This window comes from Labrus mixtus, chromosome 1, assembly GCF_963584025.1.
Source record: "Labrus mixtus chromosome 1, fLabMix1.1, whole genome shotgun sequence".
Taxonomy (NCBI): domain Eukaryota; kingdom Metazoa; phylum Chordata; class Actinopteri; order Labriformes; family Labridae; genus Labrus; species Labrus mixtus.
Window position 1 is genome coordinate 28,352,144 of NC_083612.1, and position 18,451 is coordinate 28,370,594.

At 40.2% G+C, this 18,451-nt stretch overlaps 1 protein-coding gene across 3 annotated transcripts in view; it reads left to right on the forward strand.

Moving 5' to 3' along the window:
- The first annotated feature begins 1,494 nt into the window (after positions 1 to 1,494).
- The window catches only part of esrrga (estrogen-related receptor gamma a), a 69,325-nt gene continuing 52,368 nt past the window's right edge, over positions 1,495 to 18,451 (forward strand). Inside the window, exons 1-2 of one of the 3 annotated variants that reach the window (XM_061041047.1) lie at positions 1,495 to 1,903; positions 12,224 to 12,382. In XM_061041047.1, the coding sequence (XP_060897030.1) occupies positions 1,848 to 1,903; positions 12,224 to 12,382 (215 nt within the window). In that variant the 5' untranslated portion in view covers positions 1,495 to 1,847. Of the gene's footprint in view, positions 1,908 to 12,223; positions 12,383 to 18,451 lie in introns of all 3 variants that reach the window. The other 2 variants (XM_061041048.1, XM_061041046.1) reach the window with 2 other exon arrangements.

Genomic DNA, 18,451 nt, shown 5'->3' on the forward strand with positions numbered 1-18,451 from the left:
ATTCTTAATGTCACCTGGTGATGCTTGGGTGTTGAACACTTGATGTTATTTCCACATGTTTGTTAATGAGTCTGACAGAAAGAGAAAGAGGTTGTAGTTACTGTTCTACCCCACACACACACACACACACACACACACACACACACACACACACACACACACACACACACACACACACACACACACACGTACATCAAAGCAGGAATTGGTTTCAGGAAATGTTTTATTATCTTTTCTCTTCCAAAGCTGCTAATCACAACCACTCTCTTTCATCTTTCATCCCCCTTTTACACCCCTGCAATTTCTTTCTCTCTATCTCACTCTCTCCTCCACACTTCTCTCTTCCCCTTCCATCCTGCATGCAGGGGTATCTGAGTGTTGTAAAAGTCAGATGGAAAATTGGAGAATTTTAGGAAGAAAGAAGAGAGAGACAGTGTGCGCATGTTTGTAGAGGAGCAGATCTGATTCTCCCTGTCTCTCTCCTGATGTTCCCCTTTTTATTCTCTCTGTTTTTCCTCCTCTCTGAGACTGAGGAGCAGTGAGATAAGTATTCTGGAGAACCCCCTTTGCAACGACAATACCCACCATCGAAGGTGTCAAAAATACTGGGAAAACATAGCCTGCTGGTTCTGAGACTGCAGGAGCTAAAAAAAAAAAAAACAGCAAGCAGCGGGTAGACCTTGTCCCAATCATTCCCAAATCATTCCAGAAGAAAGGACAAGGGCCCCGAATTGCCATAATCCTGTATTTTACTGCTGAGCTGTGATGGGCTCTGCTGTATCTTGCCGGTGTGTTTTTGTGTATGTGTAGGTGTGAGTATGTTTGCAGTATGACACATGATTTAGTCTTAGGGTTTGGGGTCAAGCTTACACTATTTCCTTTGATCGCATAATTGGATGTGGTCAATTTTGTGTTTTGCAGCTGTGCAGACAAATCCTCAATTTTTTTTTTTTTTTTACCTGATAATGACAGGAAACATGGTTTAACTTAAATATTACTCTGAAGTTTGAACAATTTGTATTTCACAATTTTCAACAGTGCATACAAACTAAAGGGTAATTTAGTGGTTAACATTGTCTGTTTCTAAAATGTGTTTGCTGGAATGCATTTTTCTGCATTCCACAGATGTAGTTACCAACTGAGAAGGACTTTTCGGAGAGAGTTGGTCCAAGCCATAGAAATAGAAAGATTTCCTGAAAAGAGACAAAGAATAAGAGAAAAAAGAAGAGTGGGATATCTTGCTTTAAATCTTTCTCTCACCTGTCTCTTTCTCCTCTCCACTCCCTCCTTTCCTTCCTCCCTCCTTCTCTCAGCTCTTTGTCTGATCCCTCCCTCTCCACCTGCTCTTCTCTTCTCTCTCTCTCGCTCGCCCTCATTGTCTCCACCCCTCTCTCCGCCCCCATCAGCAGCCATTGGTCAAGCACCCACCAATCGGGGCAGAACCGGGACCTGAGGGACTGCATATGCAAAATGATACTTAATATTCATGAGCTGCTATCGGGGCTTTAAGTCGTTGATTAGGACAGAGGCACAGCTTTCTGTCCCAACTGCCTGGCTGGCTGGCTGTGTGTGTACCTATAGCCCCCTCTCCCTGGCACTCACATCCACAGAGCACGCATACACACACATCCCTCACATCTACACACACGCAGAGCTGATCAGTGCAGGCAGCGCAGAGCCTGGTAATTGTATTGCTCCTACCAAGCGGAAGGAAGGACCAAGAGAGAGGAAGAAGAGAGAAAGAAGAGGAGGAGAGAGAGGAGAGATATAAAAACTTTGATCTTTGAGAATTTTTTTGTTTGTTTTTCCCTGGAGGTGGTTGACATGACAATGACCCGGAATCGCCGATGGATTCGGTAGGACACCAGTTATCCGAGTGTTTTTTAATGCACTCTGAACAAGAGTAGGTAAATTTTACTTTTTATTCTTATCTTTTAATTCATCATTCAACTTGTCATTGTCATTCACTGTGTGTGTGTGTGTGTGTGTGTGTGTGTGTGTGTGTGTGTGTGTGTGTGTGTCTGTCTGTGTGTGTGTGTGTGTGTCTGTCTGTGTGTGTGTGTTTGTGTGTGTCTGTGTGTGTCTGCGTGTGTGTGTGTGTGTGATGGTATGCAGTGGAGGTGGCCAGCACCATGTCAAGGTTGTTTCTGCTGTCAGGTAGCACTCGTTCACTCTGTGTGTGTGTGTGTGTGTGTGTGTGTGTGTGTGTGTCTGCAATATCCGGGCAGCAGCTCTTACTCACTGGGTAGATGAGCAGATTTTCTGTCCCTCCACCTGAGAAATACACAAACACACCTGCACACACACATATATCCATCCATACATACACACACACGCACACACACACACACACACACACACACACACACTAATTTAATTCAGTCCACACTTACAAACTTTCTTTTTCACTTTCTCATGTTTTAAGATATTGCTTTACTTTGAGTCAAATTGTTGTCAGGACAAAACACCAACTCAGTCAGAGAATGAGGTGTGTATGCCTATACATGTGTTTATGCTTGTGCACGTGAGTTTTCTCTGTTTGTTCATCCAAGCAGAGAATCAGCAAGGTAACAGGGCATTGAGGTTACAGGAATAACGCGGAGAGACGGGAGGAGAAGGGCCCATAAGAGAGGTGGGGTGGAGGAAAGGGGGAGAGCTGCGCTCTTAAATGCCAGAGGAGGTAGAATTTCAGACGGGCAGCTCAGCGTGTGGCCCGGCACAGGAATTAGAAACACTTACACACACACATGGACACACTCAAACAAGCGGGTGCCGCTGAGCTGTTCCTTTCGCCAGCCCTTTGCTCTTTTAGGTGCATGTTGAAGACACTGCTAAAAATGAAGATTAACTGATTGGCACAACGGACATCAGTGTGTGTGTGTGTGTGTGTGTGTGTGTGTGTGTGTGTGTGTGTCTATAACCATCCACACACCATGTGAAATGTGTTTTGTAAAAACACACAAATGGAAAACCGACTCAAGTATAAAAAAGAATACCTGTAATCACAGATTAGAGTGCAAAGCATACATTTATCAAAGTGATTTGTGTAATTCAGGATTTGAAGTGAACTCTCTTTGTATGTAGAGGTATGAAGGAGGCGGTCAAATCTGCATTGCTTTTGATAAACGCCAGGATTGCATCAAAAATGTGAAAAGGAATTTGTAAAGCAGATAAATTGTTTCAAGTTGTCACAACTTGTAGTTAATAAACCAAATGAGTTCCACTGAATCACAGCCTCAGTTCATGTGTCTTCACGGCAGAGAAACTAAAAGGCGAAAGTCGAAGCCAGGGCAAGATGATATTTAAATTTGTTTAACATCATGACATTATGGTCATTTTTACATCAACTCATTGTGTGCTTTGAAGGTATCTTTTCTTTACGTATGTATCTGTGCAAGTTTGTCTTTAACATGAGTCTCCCTCACCTTCTATGTGGCATAGAGAGCAACATCCTAAAATAGAATGTAAAAAGGACATATGACCACATAACGCCATTCAACCTTTTTCTTTATCATTTTTTAGAAACAGTTTATTTTTGTGTTTTGTTTCAGTTTGGAATAGATTTGAAACCAGAGAGCTTTCTTTGCTGCATTTGATTGAGGAAAAAAGGGTTAAAAAAAACTCCTCACTGGGTTTTAAAAGATTTTTTTTTTTTTTTTCATGAAGTGCTAAAAATTCTTTTGATGAGTACCAAATTTACACAGAACAAAGAAAATAGACTGAGCTCTCATACTGAATGTGTTGATTTCCTTTTGTAAGTGACCCAGCAAAGTGGAATTCAAATCGTCTTTGACTGTAAGGACTCACGCTGCTGCACTGTATCTGAAATTTGTGTTTCTATCTTCCACTCCAGCAGTGGGTGTACTTAGGTAACGACAACAATTGAGGTTTAAAAATGTAAACTTTGTATTATCACAGTGAATAACAGATTATTCTTTTTTTTTGGACCCTGGATTCAGTCCATATTTTCTGAAAATTTGCAAAGCTTGAGAGCTGTGATTTGTTTTAAAAAACAAAAACATTCTTTGATGCAAGACTTAAAAAGAAAAGTGTGATGCACTTTTTTAATTGTGCGTTTCCGTAAATGCACAACGCCTTCATTTCCGAAAACCTTCTTGTCCATTCTTGTCTCTTTCCATTCTCTCCTCATCCATCCATCAATCCATCCACTGCTCTCTTTTCTCAGATTCACCTCCTCTGCTCTCAGACGCGCTTCCTACCCTAATTAAAATATTAGGGATAATGATAATCATACTCATAATAATAACAACAAGTACCGCTTAAGCTGTTAACATAATTGCATTCCCCTCATGCCATCGTATACATACCATTTGCATATCATTAATATATATTTTCTTCAGTGACTTTAGTGAATTTGGTGCTTTTTGTCAGTGACTGTGAAGGAAACGGGTGTTGAGAATAACACAGCGGCCGTGCAGATCAGTCAGTGAGACATTTTCAAAGAGGAAGAGACACAATATTTTTTTAGATTACAGTCTGAATTATCTTCAACCAGGATTTACCTTTGCGTGTCGTTCATTTTTCAATTGCATGAAAATGATTTACAAAAACATTTTTTGAGATTTGAGTAAAATTCTAGATATCTGATCAATCCAAAAAAGTCTGAATGAAGCACACATTTGTGTTAAGAAGAAAAAATTAAGTCATTGAGTTATCAAGAGAATTATTTCCTATTTGAACGGATTGGATAATTAAAATTGTGCATGAGATATCAGTAAATTTCCACCTTGCCAGTCTTGAAGTGCTGCATTTTGTTTTGTAAAGGCAGCAATGAGCAGAATTACAACAGATAAATTATAGTGCACGAGTTGATTTTTGGAGCAGTGCTTTGACCTTTCAGATTTGATTATAGGGTTTTTTTTCTGATTTTCCTGAAGCCTTCATGAACATGATTTAAATTCATATTTTAAAAATGATTTCTTTATTCCTAAAGTCAGAACAATCTGGTTATACGGACTTAAATGATAATGTGCTGCAGTAAAAACTGAAGAAGAGAACAAAATTCTGCAAAATGATTAAGACTGAGAGAATAATGACACTCAATTTCAGAAAATCAAGAACACTTATTGTATTTCCCTCTTGCCTTCTTTTTATCCGCTGCGCACTCTCTTACTCAGGCCAAGAGGGAGAGAGAGGGAGAGAGGTAAAGCTGCGTTGAGGGAGGGATGAGGGGGGGGGACCAAAGAGAGATTGCACAAATTAAAATCCTTTTAATCTCCTTATAAAATCATTTACTTAATTCATCTGTCAAAGCATGTCAATATGTGCCGCACTGATTTGTTGGCTGTGCGTGTGTGTGTGCGTGTGCGTGTGCGTGTGCGTGTGCGTGTGTGTGTGTGTGTGTGTGTGTGTGTGTGTGTGTGTGTGTGTGTGTGTGTGCATTTGCATCTGTTTGTCGTCATGCAGGGGTTCATGCCTGCCTGCCCACGGTCCGTGTGTGTGTGTGTGTGTGTGTGTGTGTGTGTAACCTATCGATGGGCAGTGTGAGGAGGTTCCTCTTTCTGTGTGTCTGTTTGCCTGTCAGTCTTGCAGATTTTTGTGTTATCCAAGCCAACACACTCTCATACACACACTTTGAAATGTACGCTCGTTGCATACAGCTGCCTCTCTCATGTGAAGAGCCCGCACATTCCAGAGGTAATTTTGCCCCGTAAAAAGAGAGAGAGAGAGAGAGAGAGAGAGAGAGAGATGCAACGACAGAGACAGACAGAGCGAGAGGTGAGGGGGGGTAAGAGGGGGTTTTGCTTTTGTCTGACACCAGCACTTAGGGGTCCACTGGACACACACACACATGCATGAGCGCACCCATTCCTGCAAAACACACAGGCACGCAAACACACATTCACTTATTTTTGGGGAAGCATTTGCAGCTTAAAAGTAACCAAATTGTGTCAAAAATGCAATTACACATTATTACTTATGCAGTCACCAACACGTATGCAGTGTTTGAAAACATCAATCCCACACACACACACACACGCACGCACACACACACACACACACACACACACACACCAATTGGATGTTCTTGATGTGAATTTCTCTGATTGATGCTCAATCCATCAGTGCTGTGCATGCATGTGATTGTGTTATGGGTCAGTTCCGGCCTTTATGTGCAGAGGAGCAGTAAGAGGGACAGGACCAGCTGTGATGCACTCACACACACACTATCACACTCTCTGCAATTAGCCATTACGCCACACTGGTGGTGCATTTAAAGATGTTTGTGTGAATGTATATGTGCGTGATTGAATGCCAAAGCTCTGATTTAAAGAAGAGAAAGATTGTGATTTACTGTATAGTAAGAGACAACGGCACTCATATCTTCTCCTTCCCCCTCTTCTACACATTCCTCACATTCTATCATCTATACTTCAAAATGTGCAGTCGTTTATTTTTTACCCATAACAAAATCTATCAAGTCATTTGTGCCTCCTTTTGAAGTTTACAGACTTTTCTGTCTGACTTTTATGTTGTTTTAGCGATGCAGACGAAAAAAGGAGAGAGTCGTCTTTGTCGCTGTGCAGATTTAATTTTTCAGCGTAGAAAGCGTATTAAATTTAACTATTTTGACTTTTGTTAGTTTAATTTTTCATCATTTTGAATGTCACTAAAGTCAGAGAGACAGACTTACTAATCTGTTATTTCTGCAATTTACTAAGTAAATAAGTGAGCTGACTTCACACCAGAAAACTGGTACGAGTGTGTCGGTGTGTGTGTGTGTGTGTGTGTGTGTGTGTGTGTGTGTGTGTGTGTGTGCGCACGCTCATTCATTGTGTCGTGCTCAGGGCTTCTAATGCTACCTCTCACTCCTAATGGGAGGAGACAGCAGAGACCGGGCCACAATAGAACAGATTTAGATGGAGAGGTGCCGTGTGTGCGTGTTTGTGTGTGTGTGGGGTTGTGTTTGTGTGTGTGCATGAGTCAAAGAGGATCGGGGGATCGTTGCTGGTTAAAACATCGTGTCTGTCTTCTTCACTTTTTCTGCGTCTGTGTTTCTCCCTCCCTCCTCCCTCTCTCTATGTCCACTGGGAGCATCCTATAGATCGGCTGCTTGGATAGTTCTCCCCTCTACATGCTCAGGTCGTGTATGGTATGATTAAATTGTCATTGTTTCGCATGTGAGGGGCATTCAAAAAGACAAAAGGGAAACATACAGTGAAGAGCAACATGGATAGATTCTAAGAGAGAGAGAAATGAATGACCGTCCTGCCTTCCGCCTGACAGTGAAATATTCCCCCTCTCATCCTCCCATCATGCTTCATGTGTGTGCCTGATGGAGAGAGAATGACAGACCAGGCCTCCATCCCACCTCTCTCTTTAGGTTTTTTAGGCTCCCCCTCTCTCTTCCTTTTCTCATTCTGTCTCTCATACGCTTCTAATGTGGTGTAACAAACCTACTGAATAAAATTAACATTACCAATAATATCTTCCATCACCAATCTCCAATTCACTAGGTATGCATTTATACTGATTTTACTTCCAGATTGTGAGCAAAGGTTAATCTTTTGGGAATAAAAAATCTGTGATTAAACAACGCTTTAGAAGCTTTAGAATAAATAGTAACTCATGTAACTGTCATGGGAGAGTCGGTATGAAAGAGAGTCAATTCTTAAAGAAAAAAAGATTGCCCAAAGCAGCCAATCTTTTTTACTTCGCTCGATGTCATGCAATATTTTTACTTTTTTAAATGTTTTGCTTCGTCTCAAGTTTTCACTGTAGTTACATAGAATTATCTCAGTTCCAGAAACTAACGACCTTATCTTATCCACGTGCAAAAAAAAACATTTTGTTAAGATGCGCCTTTCTGTGTTAAAACAATTACAAAAATATGAATTTTATTTTTGCACTCTCTCGATGTATTTTCAAAGACGGGAACGGATCGCTGTGTAGAACAATGTCGATCCGTCCCGACATTTTAGCTTCGTGACAGAAGTGTGTGAGGACATGTCAGTCACATGTTTGCACACTTTGTCGTGCGCATGTGGAACACTGTATCTGTGTTGTCTTTAAAGACGGATACATCTTCGGGTTCGACTCTTCTTTTTGGTTGCGTTTTATTTTTGTTTGCGCAGGTGAAGACTTACAGAAACAGAGTTGTTCTTGTGATGTTTGTAAAATCCTATATTTAAAAGAAAAATATGAAATAAGCCTAAGATTTTCAAAGTGTCAGTCTGGATTTGAAAAGGCCGATCACATTTACTTCCCACAGAAGATAAATAAAAGAGCAAACCTGAAATTAAGTAAGAGAACATTAATTTATATATCTGAATAAGTTTAAACTTTTCTTTTGTCTCTCTCTTTTTTCTAAAATTATTATGTAGAAATAATGTTTTATTATTAGAACTAAGGTTTGCTGCTTTTATCATTTCCAGTTAAACAGATGGATAATGAAAATTCACAAATACATACATACAAATGAATCTATTGAATCAATTACAAATCTTGAATACTTTTGCCCCCAGTAGGTGTGTTCCTGTATGCAGCACTTTTCTTGACCTCCGCAGATTCTCTGCAATTCATTTCCCCTTTATCCCCACCTTCCCTCAACATTCACCCCCCATCACCACCTCACACGCTCCTCCTCTCCCTCCCCACCCCACCCCTCCCTCGTGAAGCTGTCACCTTTCTGCACCCGCTCAGTCCCTATTAAGGCCGACAGCCCATCTGCCGCCTGCCCCGCTAACAGCTCCCGTCGCTAACGCTAACGCACACACACATCCACATTCACTCAGACACACAAAGGGATGGGTCTAAACCCCACCTGCTCGGTTGCATCCGGCTACACACGGAGAAATGTCAGACACATCTGCATATAAACATCTTTATACACTCACAGTGATTATCTTATGATATGATGATTCTCATGTCACATAAATGTTGACATCTTTTTTTCAGACTATTTACGACCAGGATTGGTGTTTTACATATACGTCATCATTTTTTTACACATTAGATTTACATTTTTATTTTAAGTTCTTTGAAATTTTCTTTGAACCGTACAGTCATTTTTCACCACCTTAAACACCTTTGAGCCAGCAGTTGTAAATGAAAAATTAATCAAACGCCACATTGCATGACTAAAACCTTGTAGTTCTTAAATACGATTATCCAGCAAGTTTCTCTTAGTTTTCTATTCAGCCATTAATCCGCACTCAGGTGTCCCCTATGGAACTTTATTTGTTCATGAAATAAGGTTTTGCCATGTTTGTGGATATTTATTGCATTTGTGGCTGGAAGACATCACACAGACATGAGGGGTAATTACCAAGGGCAGTTGCAGCCCTATGTGTGTGTGTGTGTGTGTAAGTGTGAATGAGCGTGTGTGTGTTGTGGCATTTGCTCCCTTCAGGGATAGGTGCGTTTTGCATTAGCAAGAATGGCAACTGTCTCATCAATCACTGCATCACCATGTCACACACACACACACACACACACACACACACACACTAACATACGCACACTAATACTGTGTCATGGTCATTCTGTTCACAGATGGGCCAGCAACACATGAGCGAGTCACTGAGCATCAGAAAGACACCCACGATCTCCCTGCTTTCAAACACACACACACACACACACACACACATACTCACACAGAAACCTTATTACATTCATGTGAGTGGGTGTGTATCTGTGTGTATCTGTGTGGTGGTGTCGCTTACATGTACTGACAGGAGCGTGAAATAGGTTAGGTAGAATCACATAGGTTAATACTCTCCCGCTCTATTCTCTCCTTTACATACTGCAAATATAAATATTTATGACCTGAGCTTTCGGCATGTAACCCCTATTATGATTAAAAATCCATAAAACAAAATAAGTTGTTTTTTTAAAATATTGAAATTTTTAGTACATCTTAATTTCTGAACTATACATGTCTAGAACTGTTGCTGTATGTTTTACCTGTAAAATGTTCCTGTATTGAATTGAAAAACAAACCTCCGGTATTGCCTGATTGAAATGATTGTGTGCTGATTTTAAGATGCTTTTGATCCCACATTTAATCCTCTGAAAAGAATAAAGACATTAGAAAATATCCGATTACCTTGCCATAAGGCATAATGTAATAAAACAGAATCTCTCTTGGTAATCCTGAACAGTTAAAGCGCTCTGGCTAGTACAAGCGACAGACTGGAGCTATTTCTGCAAAAATCAAAAGAGTTTTGCCGTTCAGCTGAATATGTATCTGATTTGTCTAAACTCAGAAATGGGTAAAGTATTCTTTAAAAAATTAAATCTTATGGTATATTGGTTCCTTCATCCTTCAATTGCGGCTCAAACTCTCCGTTTCTGGTAAATGAATCTCGAGCGTAGATTTAGATTTTCTGTTTGGCTTGTGGAAAGACTAACATTTGATTTATTATAAGCCTTTGATGTCAGGGATAGGGATTCAAACTACAAACGTCACCTGCATATGTGACTGGATGTACCTTAGTCAGGTGTTAGTCCAGACTGTTCCCCAATAAAAAGCGCAGTATTAAGTGTTGCCTGTCTATATAGCATTGTGACACTGCAACCAAAGCCAATAAGTGTTTGAAGCAGCAGCAGCGAGGTATCGATTCCTCCTATTCACCAGAGTGGAACTAAAACCTACATATTACACACCCGGGCCCTCCACCTCTCACTGAGCCGACCCAGCTCTGTGGATGCAGGGAGGGAAGGCTGTCAGATGGCTGATTGGTCCGTTTACCTGTCTGTCTACGCGGCCATCACCTGAAAAGGAACCCACTGTGGGACAGTATCACACCTACAGACTCCGACACACGTCTGTGTGTTTGTGTGGTAAACATGTGTCTATCAGTTTGTGACACATACTAACATCTTGCTCTGTTTACTGATACATTCGGCTGAGACAACGCACACACAGGAATGTGGTAACTACAGGAAAATCCCAACAAAACTGAAAGATATTTATAACCAGATGATATGAGCCTTTATTTTATTTTTTTAGTAGCCATTCAGCGCGGTTGCATGGCTAAAAGAGTGACCAGATTGTTTGGTTTGATATGTTCAGAAGTAAAATGATTTTTCAGTACCTTAAAAAAGCAATGTAAAAGAATCTTTTTTTTTTTTTTTTTACTTTAAAGACTCTCTGATGAATAATCTCTGATTTAAATATGCAGCTAAATAAAGTAAATCATTTCCCAATTTATTTGACCTTGTAAGCAAACTTTTTTGAGGTATTGTGGAAAAAAACACATGCTCAAGAATCAAAACACAGGAATGCCTCAGGCGTCTCTTATGCATTTCATTTCATTTTAGAAGGATCAATTTATTAGCAAAAGTGTTTTAGCATCTATTCTTATTTGAATTGATGTTTTTTTAATATCCATATTGTCTGCCTGTAATGACGCTATTTTCTTCTGTACTGTCCGCTCCTTTCTCCGGTGATAGTTTATTTTTAATGTAGGCCACCCAGCCAAATGTATTATGCTCCCTGCCTCCTCTCCTCCTCTTTGACGTCAGCTATAAGCACTGTTCCTTTTTTTTTCTCTCTCAAGCGGTGTTATTTAATTTATTTATTTTTTGGCTACGGATGATTTTGATTCTCTTGCCAGCGGTGACCTTATCACCCCAACAGCAGCTCCTCCCATGACGACAGTACTGGGTTTGATTGACATCTAGCAGTCCCTCCTCTTTTTTATATTCCCTCCTTCTGAAAGACAGACGCGTCCAGAGCTGGAACTGTTAAAACTCCTCTGACGTAAAACAGAGTGCTTCACTTAGAGGCCTGACGCATCGTCTTAGGCATCTGCGCACACAGACGGATATATTTCATGGAAATTTGTTAACACATTCCAGGACAAAAGCCTTGTGTACTGGTCTAAAGTCATCTGTCTGTCTGTCTGTCTGTCTGTCTGTCTGTCTGGCGCTGCTCTCAGCATGTCTCCCTACGTATCGCTTCACCTAAATGTGTCTTCCTGATTCCTGTTCTGCCTAGACTACTTGAATGTAAACGCCTAAAACTGTCAGCTGTGTGTTGTATCTTCTGCACACACAGGAAACAAAACATGTGTGTGTTTGTGTGTATCAGGTTTCTATGGTAAAAAAATAAGATGTGTTGAAAATTTTTGTTATTTGAGTTGTCGTTTATTTTACTTTACATTATTCTTATGTGAAAAAATGATGACTTGCTGTATCTGGGTCTAAATATTCCTCACACCTTACTCACTTTAACTCACTTTTCTTCTGCTTACAGAATGAACTTATCGAAGGGGCCATTGGTGAACAGCAGCAGTGAAGATAACTCCAAGTCAAACTATAGTAAATGCGGCGCTGGCGCCTGGAGGATGCACCAGAGCTACGATCCACTAGAGGCCAACCACATGAGAGACGCACATGCCCTCTACAACCCCAGGTAAGAAAAGCTACACGCACCCAAAGACACACAAGAAAATTCAGAGGGACAAACATGTAAAAGAAAAAAAGAATCTATGAATCTGTTTGGTTCAGTTTTACACAAAGGCTACACTTGACCTCGGTAAACCGTAGATGAAAGAGAAAAGAAAGGCAAGCACTTTGAGACATCAAAAGCCAGTGTTTTACTGTTCAGTGTGTGTGTGAGAGAGAGAAAGAACTTCTCAATGATGTATCAAAATAAAAGGTTTCATGTTTGATTTTCTTTCATTTATTACTTCAAGTATTTCCCCCCTTTCCATTATTCTGTGGCAGCAGGCTTTATTGTCTCTTCAAACTGCAGTATTTCATGTTTCAAGGAATAGATAATTAGAAATATCTTTGAAATAAGCTGCTTGTGGCTGCAGATGGCCTAGCGGTTAGGTCGTGCCACTTGTATGCAGGCAATAGTCCTCGAAGCAGGCGACCCAGGTTCAAGCCCGGCCTGTGGATCCTTTTCCCGCATGTCATTCCCCACTCTCTCTCTCTCTCCCCGGCTTCCTACTCTATCCACTATCCTATTGAAAAAGGCTGAAAGCCCAAAATAAACCTTTAAAGGAAATGGTAATAAGCTGCTTATCATAGAGTGAGTAGTAGAGAGTATCATCGACTTTAAGATTCCCACTATTTAAAACAATCAGATGTTGACAATTCTGGAGAGAGAGAGAGCGAGAGAGAGAGCGAGAGAGAGAGTTTTTCCTTTGGGAAACATTCAATACACAGCTTGTACTTTGACATTGACAGATAATAAGATAAATGGCACCCTACTTAATGATGAGAAGAACTGTGGGTGAGCAGTATTTTTCACTAAAGGTTCTTAACATTTTTCACTCAGTATCCAAGGGCAAAATATTTTGTTTTTGAAATAATGTAATACCGGTAATCCCTGGATAACGCTTGTAGCTGCTGCGGCACATTTTACATATCTTTACCTGTAGCTCTATTCGTGTTTGTCTTTACGGTATATACGAGGTTTCATGTGAGAGCGGGATTCAACTTCTGGCTCAAGGACACTTCAGTAGTGCAAATGCATCGCAGCACGCAGTCTTTAAATTATAACATTTGGTTGAAGGACAGTCACTTAAACCATAACTGAAATCCCTCATGCCATCTGCATGTGCAATAAAGCATGAAAAGCTTTGACTAAAGAGACGTTGGACTTTATAGTTGTCCTGTAGAAACCCATTCTAAGTTTCTGTTGTTTGAGGCGGGTGAGCGTGAGGGCTGCCTTCGTCCATTTTTAGAACACAAACTGTAAATATGCGGCTTGTTTCATGTTGAAACACAGCAAAACGTGTGACGCATGAAGCACAGACACACACACTCTGTCTTTTAATCATTCCATGTTTTCTGAAGAAGACATAGAGCCACATGCCAAGATTGTCATTCCATAGTTGTGAGTATGGGTTTTGTATATAATTAGCATAATCCAGGTTTATTGCACTATTATATGCAAATAAAAATGTAAAGGGATAAATGTGCTTTCTGCTCTTTGTTTATATTTTATTATGCATGTTTTCCATGTGAGCCCGTTGTGACAATGCAGTGCCATGATCTAAACAGACATGCTAAGGTGCCTAAAAAGAAAGTGCTCTGATAAGCTGCCCAAAAACTTGATTGATACTTCTGTTATTCTTTTAAACACCAGCAGCTAAACATTAAGCTGCATTGTGTCACCTGCTCTCATAACTACCTAAACGTTATAGTCATATCATGCTGTTTTTGTTGTTTTAATAAAGCGTCCAAATATAGCACTATTGATTGGCGCATTGTTAGGCATTCTCATACCTGTTTATTTTTTAGTGTGTGTCAGCATGTCTATGTGTGTATAAGTGCCGGTGTGCACTGCAGACTGGGAAGTCTTAGTCCAATAGGATTTCAGGGTTAGTCTGGGTCAAGCCAATTAGAGGTCTGGCAAACCATTCTCACGCAGACTCTCAGCCAATCACCATGAGGAGAGTTACTCGCACATTGTGAGTGTGTTTGTTGGCAAAAAGTGAAGTCTGGTGATGAGAGGTGTAAAGGTTTGCCAAAAGCTGGGGAGTCACGCCATGGCTAAGAGTCACAAGCTACATTTGCATTCAACGTAGAGAGAAAAAATACATCCTCAAAATGTCTTTGTGGCTGCATTCTCTCAAGTTATATTACCCTAAACAAAGTACATTTAATTAATTTATTGCAGAATGACTCCCTAAAATAACCATGCCTCGCTTCAAATGTGGCGTACATTTATTCCCCAATTGGCAAAAAAAACACAAAATCATCTGAGAAAATTCACAATGAAGACTTATGCTAGAAAATCTGCAATAGATACATAAATAATGTCCTAATGGGAACAAAAAGGGTAGAGTTCATCTTTAGGTGTTACAGTGACTCAGCATACAAACTAGTAAGAACAACAGATGGAACTGAATTGATTAAGACATCATTAATGGGACTAAACATGTGTGCAGTATAGTAACATGATGAGGGGAAAAAAACTGAATGTCTGTTTTTTATTCTTGGACAGTGTGAGATCAAATGAACACTCTCTCCGGGACATCTGAAGCCCTACTGGGTTGATAGGATTTTCATGTACAATTGACATTCTCTCTCTCTCTCTCTCTCTCTCTCTCTCTCTCTCTCTCTCTCTCTCTCTCTCTCTCTCTCTCTCTCTCACACACACACACACACACACACACACACACACACACACACACACACACACGAAACACATACAGGTTCACAAATTAAGGACTTGATACTGTAGAATTGGTTTTATTTCTTACAAAATCACACTTTTAGTTTTTTAGTGTGAAGTGAAAACATCGAAATCCCCAATTTTTATTCTTTAAAAAACTTTGATATGCTTTGTTTTCTGGGGCTTTTTTCAAGATTGAAAAACTTTTTTTGAAATCATAAACAAATCCTTAATTTGTTTTTGGAGAACTGCAGTTTTTTATTGGACGGCAACAATATTATTCCTATTTTATTTAGGCCATCAAACCATGGGAATGTGATTAATGTCAGGCAGCCAGGGTGCGCTTCAATACACCCACATACACACACACACACACACACACACACACACACACACACACATTGCTGTAAACTGAGCCCAATGTAATCATAATGATAAAGCAGATTGCCTTAACACACAGATGGGCCTCCCAACAGTTCTGTGTGTGCATGTGTGTGTTTGTTCATGTGTCTGCGTGTGTGTGTGGGTGTGTGTAAGTGTGGACAACGCTGATTGGATTGCAGATTTATAGAAGAGGATTACTGCTGGAGCAGAGAGAGAGAACGAGAGGGAGAAAGAGAGGGTTTCAGACACTCACCTCTCATTAACTTCCACCCCCTTCACCTCAGCTCGCCTTTTTCTCGGTCATGGATAAACACACACATATTCTCTATACACACATTGACTATTTGCTATGAACACATAAATATGAATATTTAAGATGATATGTAGATGCAGCACTTTGTTTTCCATGCAATGTCAAAGTTATGCTTATAAATGAATTCTACCATAAAAAATGCTTAACCAGGGTTTAGATCCTTACATTTTCCAATTATTTTTTTGAGGTGATGAGTTTTTAGAAAAGTAAATATAAAACCTCTGAAAGCAAAGCAAACCGTGCAAAGACATGCAGTAGTGAGAAGTCTCATCGTGACAGCAGATTAAACTGTAATAAAACCTAAAGATTCCTCAATGTTCACCAGGTAAATTTGATCCATGCCAGAATAAACACTAATGATTCTGCACAAACAGACCCTGTAGAAAAATGTTGAAACGTGAGACAATCAGTAGGGGACATAAAATGGAGAGAAAGAAGCATGTAGGCCAGAGAGAGGGACAGACTCAGGCAGAGACAGTGGCCACTCCAGCAAACCTGATTATGACTGGATGTGAATTAGATTCCCTAACAGATGGTCCGAGAGCGAGGCTGTAAGGTGCATCAGCCAGGAGAGAGGGGAGGGAGACGGGGGAGGAAGGAGGGCTGGGGGAGAAGAGTGGGAAGATCACGGGAGGAAGCAGAGGGAACGAGTGTCAACAGCAGCTGGTGACAACACAGATCAATTCAGTTCAAAATGTGCAAAAGTAAAAAATATTTAGGTGCACATTTGGTCTTGATTTCAACTTATTTTTCTATCTATTTAAGCTGTATAGGAATTATTTCAGTGTATTACATCTTTATGATACATTCACTTTCTTCTTCAGATTGCCACTGTTACGCCTGAAATGTAATTCAACAACAATACTGTGAATCCAGTGAACTGGCCAAATCTGTACCAATTTGGTATAATATCCTCATAATGTGGATTATGTTCTTACTTTTTCAAATGTGCTTTCAAAAGAAATTGGATGCCAAATTGAAAAGTTAGCTGTGATCTAAACCTGTTTAGGATGGATTTTCGCAATTTTTACAGATGCTGTGCATTATTGTACATACTGCAGCTCTGCTTGGCTCTCTCTCCCTGTGATGGATAGGTGTAAATCATCACAATCCTGTTCTGACAGCCCAATTTCCCCAAATCTGATCTGCTTAAAGAATGCAGCTTTTGCACCCTCTTCACTGATGTCTCCTCTCCTCTCCTCTCCTCTCCCCTCCTCTCCTCTCCTCTCCTCTCCTCTCCTCTCCTCTCCTATTTCATTCTCTCAAATAAATTCACATAATCTCCCTCTCTTTCTTTCCGTCTCTCTTCGTCTTTTGCAGCGTTGTGCTCTTTTTTAACCATTCCCTCCTTGTCTGTGTCGCTCTTCCTCCCCCTCCTCCCCTCTCTCTTCCTCTCTCCTGTGTCACTTTTGAAAGCCCTGTCATATTGACTAGAGTGGAAATCCTCTTTCGCCATCTGTTTAATAAAATGTGTTTTTAATCCGATCGGTGATATTTAGCTTTTTTAAACAGTTATTTTTCCCTCCACCACAATTTCATTTGATACAGCTCTCCTTTCTATCTGTCTGAGAAAGCGAGAGGGTGAAGAAAGTAAGTGTGAACTTGTGCCTCTTGCTGTGTGTGTATGTGTGTGTGTAACGACATGTGTGTCTGCCACAATGGCAGATTTTTGCAGTTGTTTGGAATTGCTTAATGATAACACTGCTGCTAATCCACGCACACACATACACACACTTACAAAGATGAACTCTAACCTTGACCAGTGACCTTTCTTTTATAAAGGTACTACCTTAAAATGTGTGTCCTCTTTATCGCTCAGACAACTTCTCAGCAGAATAAATATAGATTCAGACTGCTTGCATCAAACTCATTGTGTTTATGGTTTTTAAAATAATTGAATATTACTGCTCATATTGTTCATCACATACAAGCTTTTCATTAAAAGAGTATAACTTATTTTATGTTTGCTGTATGCACTATGCAGTATAAGAGGTTCACCTCAAAGAGGAAGCTCTCAGTAATTTCATTGATTTCCACTCTTCAGCTTTCCCACTAAAAGACTCGAGGTCACTACAGGTACATGGAATACAATTTATTCCCCAAGATCTGAAAGTAGAACTGAATCAGACATCTTATTTGCAATAATTGATGTATTAAAATTATTTATTCAATAAATACCCAAATAGAGTTAAAACCCTGTTTACTGTACTCCTGGTGTGCTGCATACTCGAGGATTTAGAGGCTTGAAGCACTGTTCTTACAGTAGACACCCACCCTTACAAATACAATGACACAAAGCAGATAAAGGAGACAGAAAAAGAGAGGGAGGGGGGGCAAAGAGAGGTAAAGAGAGACAAAGAGAGAGGTAAAGAGAGAGAGAGAGAGAGAGAGACATGGTGACAAAGATAGTGCCTGGCAGCAACACACTTATCAGCTAGTGCTGCGCTAGAAAATGACCTAAATCATCAAGATTCCCATCTGACACTCACACACATACACACACAGTGTAAGCAGTGCACTGCCTGCCCTGAACAAGCTCAACCTCTTCATATCTTTTTTTTTTTTTTTACTGAAATAACATCAACACAGGCAGGCTCTCAAACCTAAATCATCTTTTATACTGTCCAAGACAGACGTCAAGAGGAAGAGGAAAG